This window comes from Rutidosis leptorrhynchoides, chromosome 8, assembly GCF_046630445.1.
Source record: "Rutidosis leptorrhynchoides isolate AG116_Rl617_1_P2 chromosome 8, CSIRO_AGI_Rlap_v1, whole genome shotgun sequence".
NCBI classification, from domain to species: domain Eukaryota; kingdom Viridiplantae; phylum Streptophyta; class Magnoliopsida; order Asterales; family Asteraceae; genus Rutidosis; species Rutidosis leptorrhynchoides.
This window is the reverse complement of record NC_092340.1, coordinates 300,828,577-300,836,141: the sequence shown is the minus strand read 5'-3', so window position 1 is coordinate 300,836,141 and position 7,565 is coordinate 300,828,577. Positions and strand designations below refer to the sequence as shown.

Sequence of the window (7,565 nt, the reverse complement as noted above, 5' to 3'; positions counted from 1 at the left end):
CAAAAATAAACCATAGTATATACCAGAAAATATCCTGTTTATACACTCCACTTCTAAATGTTTTTGTAAGATTGGTCCAGTATCATCATAAAACATAAATCATAGATCATAAATATTCAAATAAAAAAAAAATAATAAGTGACATTAGGACCGGTATTATGGAAGACACGCCTGCTTAAATCTTATGGACTAGATTGCCTGTCCTCAATTGAATTACAACACAGCTACATCATCTTTAATAGTCAAACCCATAATTTTGTAACCACTCACAATTTTATAGCTGTCTCAATCTTTATTAAAATATATAAAATCCTAATAAAGTTCATTAATTTATCTTCATGGTAGTTCTAATTATGCATATATCGAAAACATATTACACACCCAGACATAAAAATCTATAATTTTGACTTAAAAACCCCATTAAAATGGATTCAGCTAAAGATCTGAAAACACCCTTACTCAATCCTTCAGATCAAGAAACATCCACAAATGAAGAATGTTCAATTTCGATCGATACCCAACTGGATTCTGATGAAAACCCATATGGGTTTATCGGGTCAAATGGGTTTGAAGTTCCCGGGTCATCAACTGTGGATCCATTTAGGAACCATACACCCGAAATTGAAGGGGTTTATGAGTGGATTAAAGTGTTAATTTGTGTGCCTATAGCAATTATTAGACTTGTGTTGTTTGGTTTGTGTTTGTCAATTGGTTATATTGCTACAAAATTTGCTTTACATGGTTGGAAAGATAAACAGAATCCAATGCCTAAATGGAGATGCAGGGTTATGTGGATCACCAGGTTATGTACTAGGGGAATCTTATTTGCATTTGGGTAAGTTTTTATTTATTTATTTATTTATTTATTATTATTCATTAGTTGAGTTAGATTATTAAGAACTTGTTGCTCAATAAGCATAGTCCATAGTCCATAGACCATAAATTTTAGGAGTTTAAGATTGACTGTAGAAACTGCTGTTTATGTGACTAATGTGTTTCGATCTACCGATAATTAGTTACCGATAATTACTATTTATTTACAGAGCTTTTAGAAGCTTTTATTTAGCTTTTATGTAAAAGCTCTTATTTAATAAAACCTCCGTTTAGTTAAAAAAGCTTGAAGCTTCTAGACAGAGCGAAAAAGCTAAAAGCTAAAAGCTACTAGAATTAACGTTTAACTTTTAGCTTCTAGTTTTTTTGTCATTTTACTCTTTATTTAACATATTGGGTACTCTACCAAACACCAAAATATATCTAAAAAGCTAAAAGCTACCCGCTATCAGCTTAATGCTAAAAACTACCAGCTAGTTTTGCCAAACATACCATAGTGTATTAATGAAGGCAAAATGCTTATGATTAATTTGCTGAGGTTGTAATAATCAGTTTGAAGTTAGTTATTCGAACTGATTATTTAGTACTCCCTTCATCCAAAAAGATTTTGTAGAAAGTTTTGTTTGATTTTAAGATATGTATGATATATGTCAGTTTTGCTCGTTTGACAGAATTTATTTATTTATAATATGAGTGACTGAGAGTAATAAACGAGGGGTAAATTGGAGGGTTAATGGTATATAGTAGTTATTTTTTTGCAACTGGACAGTTAATTTCAGGAGTAATATAACAGATATAAATAGTAAGGCGGACACTTATTTTAGGACAGAGTGAGCACTAGCTGATTATCTCTAGCAATGCATTTAGTTTCAACTGATTATCTAATTCTAATAATTTCAAAAAGCATAAGCAGTTATACTAAGCATTTATCATGAATTACATACAATTCACTTGATGTTTGGCAGTTACCATTGGATAAAGCGAAAGGGAAAACCTGCTCCAAGGGAAACTGCACCTATACTTGTATCTAATCACGTATCGTATATTGATCCGATATTCTTTTTTTACGAATTATTTCCGACAATTGTTGCATCCGAGTCCCATGATTCCATGCCGTTTGTTGGTACCATTATTAGAGCTATGCAGGTAAAGTTATTTTCCAACTGCAAATTTTCTTTTCTTAAAATTAAAATCTCGAATCTTTATGAAAATTTGTTGTTTTGGTTTTATACATAGGTGATCTATGTGAATCGGTTTTCACATCAATCACGGAAGCATGCCGTAAATGAAATAAAGGTAATAATCCCTCAAATGGAAAACGTAAATTATATATATAATATATATTCATTATTTTATATCTTTAAGTAATTTGATACAAAAAACGTGCTTTAAAGAATCTTTAATACAGAGAAAGGCCTCTAGTGACAGATTTCCTCGACTACTTTTATTTCCCGAGGGAACTACGACTAACGGAAGGCTGCTTATTTCTTTTCAACTTGGCGCTTTTATACCTAGTTATCCTATTCAACCGGTGGTGGTTCGATATCCCCATGTGCATTTTGATCAATCATGGTAAGATCACCAGTTACTCGAATATACTAGAGGTGAGGGGTTGGGTCACGAGTTATATTGGGTTCGGGTCAAAAAGGTCAGGTCAAGCTGGGTTGACCCTTTTAGATGATTTGATCAATAGTTTGCACGTTAAATTATGATTACAAAAGCTTTGTTATTAAGATTATTATCTAAAAATTCTCAGTTAAGTAATACAGGAGGCTGTGTGAATTAAAACAAACTTTGGGTGACTTTTTGATCTTTCTCTTCGTATTTTTTTTTTTTATTATTATTTTAATCATTTGAGTTTTTGAGGTTAAACAACTCAATTTAAGCAATTCATATTTATAAATGTTTTTTCATATTTAAGGAGTGCTTTCACATGATTTGTAGGGGTCATATTAGTCTGGGGAGACTCATGTTTAGAATGTTCACACAATTTCATAATTTCATGGAGGTAGACTACTTTAAAAGCATATTTATTCTATTTCTATGTTGACCGTTGACCAATTAGTTTTAATTATTTCAAAAATGTCATAACATCTTTCTAAAACTAATCAGGTTGAGTATCTTCCCGTTGTTACACCCTCGGAAAATCATAAGGAAAATGCTGTTCGTTTTGCCAAGAAAGTGAGTTTATCTCTTTCCTTAAATCTTATGTTACATTGTCTAGTTTATTTTATCGAATTTGACTATATTAATCTTTGTAAATACAATGGTCATAATATACTCATATGGAATTATAAATTATAAATGCAGACGAGTACAGCCATGGCTCGTGCTCTAAACGTTGTACAAACGTCTCATACCTTTGTTGATTACATGATTCTTTCAAAGGCAGCTGATTCCGGGCAGGTATATGCCTACTTTACAGGCAGCTGATCTGGTTGTTTTAACTTTTACGCTATTATAGATTCGATGTACGACAAACTTCAATAGATATATTATTAGTAATCTTGTTTTATCCTGTACAGAACAGAAAAAACTGTAGGTTGGGATAAAAAGCCAACATTTTTTCGTCCTTTTCTCCGAGTTTCTTACTATTATACGGCTAAATACGACTCTAGAAACTTTTCAAAAGTAATATTATAAATATTTCAAGTTTACTAATCATACTAAGAAATCATAAGCTTATGGATACACACTTTCAAACCATATCCAATAAAATAGTACTCCGTAACATTTTTCTTAAAACTATCTTAGCCTTATGGTACCTCTGATTTCATCAACGTGTCATTTTTTTTTCCTTTTTGCAGGAAAATCCTTCACTCTTCGTGGTTGAAATGGCAAAGATTCAAGAGGTGAGTTCATAACTTCAATCTTTGTGCTTGTTTGACTTGCTAATTCATAATACCATTATATACTATCAACTAGTGTTTAGTAGTATTTCATTTTGTTCTTCTTTTGTGGATGAAAAACAAATACCATTTGGAGAAATACCATAAATTATCGAGTTCAACAAATCTAATCTTGTCATCGAATCACATTATATATTTGTTACCAATACCGTTATACATATGTTTGCTTAACTTTTGTCTTATTTGTATGCTCAGTTATACCATTTGAGCTCTTCAGACGCCTTAGATTTCTTAGATATATTTCTTTCCATGAATCCAGATTCAAGGTATTTTTCATGTTTATTTCTTCCTTTTGCATCTCTGGCATTTATATATTTATTTTATTATCATAAATTATCTATTTATCATGTTCCTCTCATATCTGCTATTTCTGGAATGTCAACTAACTTTTCTTAACTACTGCTTCTATTATCTGCAGTGGAAACGTTAACTTACAAGGTTTTTCGAAGGTTTTGAGATTAAAGCCTTGTGGTCTCTCTGTAAAGGTGAGTAATTTCCATATTTGGCAACATTCTATGCTAAAAATTACGTATTCAACGTTTTCACTACAATTCATTGATCTTGGTGATAACGATTTGTTGAATCGCATTATGCTCTCTATTATATTACATCTGTCATAATCATATATGGGTTATTAATAGTGGTATTATATTTTTTTGCCAGATATTTGAGTTTATTGACGTGAGCAGGAACGGCAAACTTACTTTTAAAGAGGTAACTGTGAATGTCATCAAAGGGTATTGTTGTAATTTACATCAAAATGCATTATATTTTTTAGGCTTATAGATTTTTATATCATGCAGTTCTTGGTGGGATCTACTCATGTACTCACCCAACCATTATTCGGGCGAGCGTGTGAAGTAGCTTTTACTGAAAGCGACACTGACCAAGATCATTACATTTCTGAGCAAGAAGTAATATTTTATTTCCCATCATTGTTGTCTTGGAATATGTTGAGGTGGCAATTTTGACCCACTCACTTAAAAATGGGTCGAATCCGCTTAACGAGCTCCATGGTTTCTCTAAGAGTTTAAACTTTATATAATGCATAAACCTCAATCATTTTATTCAAAAGTTAGTATTTTATTGAAATAATAATAATGCGACTTCATAATCTTTTTGCCACATTTAGAATGATTAATATTCTTGGACACAGATTGTTTCAGTCCAACAAAAAAACAGCCAGTTTTCATTCAATCACATTTTAACTCGTATAACATAACCGGATTAGACATAGTCCCAGATTATCTGTTTTGACCCATTACTAATAATTTTGTATCTTGAATTCGTTACAGCTCGCCGCTTCATTGATTCCAGTCATGGGGAGCTTGAGTAGTGATGAAGTGAGTCTTCTCCCCTAAATAAATTCTTAAATTAAATATTAAAAGTAAAAATAATACTAATAATAATAGTGTATTTATACTTTTGAATGAATCTTGAGGTGAAAATAATGATATTGCAGGTACATGAAGTATTCATTCTCTTTGATGGAGACGGTGACGGTCGAATCAGCAAGGGAGATTTCGTAACATGTTTAAAAAGGAACCCATTGCTGATAGCACTTTTCTCTTCCCATTTTGTGCATAAAGATTTGAATACAAATGCAGCAGTTGGTTATTTAGAAGAAATGGTATGATGTATTTGGATCAAAGGTGTTTGTTTAATCATATTCTTTTGTCCTACTTATAGATATAGATAGATGGGCAATTGTTAATTTTGGGGGGGTTATGTTTATCTCCATGCTATAAATTTTTGTAAATTATGGATGTGATTACATTTACTCAAATCGTGTGAGGAACTTCATATAAATTTAGATAATGCATTATATTATAGTTGAGTTGAGTTGTGTTTTAAATCGGCCTAAAATTGAAAAATAAAGTTGAATTCGAACAAAAATAGTCAAATTTGAACAAAAATAGTCGAATTCGAACAATTTTGTCGTCGTTCGAACAAATTTTTGTTCTACAATTTGTTATATAACTCTGTATTCGAACAAAAACATGTGTGGTCGAACAAAAATAGGCGAATTCGAACAAAAAATGTTTGTAAAATGGGAATGTGGAATGAAATTTGATTTCTATGCATCTAGACATTTTTGTTCGAACGAGCTCGAAATTGTTCGACCTTGTCTTGAGGCATGTAATCGCATAAGGCCCACAATTTAATGAGGCCTTAAAATATGACCCAACAATATATTCTACAGTCCATTCATTTTTATAAGGATTCAAAATTATTACATATTTGTGCAGTATATATATATATAACTTTCGTATACAAAAGACCTCTTTTTACTTATTGAACATGACGCCTAAAATTAAAAAGACGCCCCTGAAGTGGAGATCGATGACAAACGTAACATTCTTTTTCATGTCGATGAAATTTTTTCATAAATCTACCACATCGATACGGGTTAAGCATTTGCAAAAAGGGAAACATACACATCGCGCATAGTTGTATATATAATTGTTATTTTACACGATTTAGATAAATATATAACTGGCCCTCTTATAAAACTAGGGTTTAGAAAGACTTTTTGATACATGTATTTTATAATAATTCCATTTCTCCTTTTTACAGCATATGATAGTAAGTATGGTACTGTAATTTTCTAATTCTACAGCTATATTATGTTGTTTATTACAGTATTATTACAACAACAACAACAAAAAAACCAATACACAATTAGTGGTGTATGGGGGAGGTGAGATGTAGACAATCATTCCTCTATCCAAGAATAAAGAAAAGTTCTTTCTCTACCCAGAATGAAACACTCTCAAAAGTAGAGAAAGTCATCACTCTCTCTATTCGCCAGATAGAGAGATTGCTTTCGAGTGAACCTCCGGCCAGTACGTAGGGAAAAAAAAAACGTTAACACAAATTAAAATTAAATTTTAAATATTGAAAATTGAAAAATAAAAAATAATTAAATAATAATAAAATAAATAAAAATAAAGTAAAATAAATAAAAATAAAATAAAATAAAATTGAGACGCCATGAAAATGATTGAATCAAATTTTCATGGGTTTTAAATTTTGCTTGGTATTCAATTTCGGCACTAAACTGCAAACAAGACGCCAATAATTCGACGCTTGCTCTTAACTCAAAAAAAGAGACGCCAATAAAAATACTTAATAGCTAAAAAAAATAATAATAATAAAAATAAAAATGATAATAATAATAATAATAATAATAATAATAATAATAATAATAATAATAATAATAATTAAAAATCGAAAACGTACCTGGGTGGGGGTGCTGGGCAGAGTTCAAAACATGCAAGAAAAGCTACACACAAGGGACGCTAAACGTATATAACACATAAAAAACATACATCCATAAACATACATCAATATACATACATGTCTAGGCCTACTTATAAATATACATACATACATACATACATACATACATACATACATACATACATACATACATACATACATACATACATACATACTTGCATAAGAATACATACAATACGCATGCTTACATTACACTACATACATAAACATACAGACGTACATACATACCTGGATAAGCATACACACGTACGTGTGTATGACCATACTTATATACAAAGCTAAACATACATGCATACATCCAAGAACATATATACAACACCTACCTACCTACATACGTACGTACAAAAATACATACAACCATAAGCATACACACACAAACATGCGAACCTAAAGTAGACATATATACATATACATGTATACCTACATATACCCATACATACATACATACATACATACATACATACATACATACATAAAGCAACCTATGCCCATACATAAACATTGCATACAAACATACACATA

General features: G+C 31.0%; 1 protein-coding gene across 1 annotated transcript; it reads left to right on the top strand.

Annotated features, from left to right (window-relative positions):
• The first annotated feature begins 336 nt into the window (after window positions 1-336).
• LOC139861478 (lysophospholipid acyltransferase LPEAT2-like) lies at window positions 337-5,557 on the top strand. Its single transcript, XM_071849870.1, has 14 exons — window positions 337-835; window positions 1,797-1,977; window positions 2,068-2,127; window positions 2,240-2,403; window positions 2,776-2,839; window positions 2,944-3,012; window positions 3,142-3,237; window positions 3,639-3,683; window positions 3,936-4,006; window positions 4,159-4,225; window positions 4,404-4,454; window positions 4,544-4,654; window positions 5,036-5,083; window positions 5,203-5,557. Exons 1-14 carry the CDS (start codon window positions 426-428, stop codon window positions 5,374-5,376), a joined length of 1,611 nt encoding a protein of 536 aa, XP_071705971.1. The 5' UTR covers window positions 337-425; the 3' UTR covers window positions 5,377-5,557.
• The last annotated feature ends 2,008 nt before the right edge of the window (window positions 5,558-7,565 follow it).

Excerpts from the sequence above, each read along its gene's own strand:
- LOC139861478 (XM_071849870.1), top strand. The coding sequence starts at position 426 with ATGGATTCAGCTAAAGATCTGAAAACACCCTTACTCAATCCTTCAGAT. Across the intron at positions 4,455-4,543 it reads GCAAACTTACTTTTAAAGAG|TTCTTGGTGGGATCTACTCA; the intron begins GTAACTGTGAAT and ends TATATCATGCAG. Across the intron at positions 4,655-5,035 it reads ATTACATTTCTGAGCAAGAA|CTCGCCGCTTCATTGATTCC; the intron begins GTAATATTTTAT and ends AATTCGTTACAG.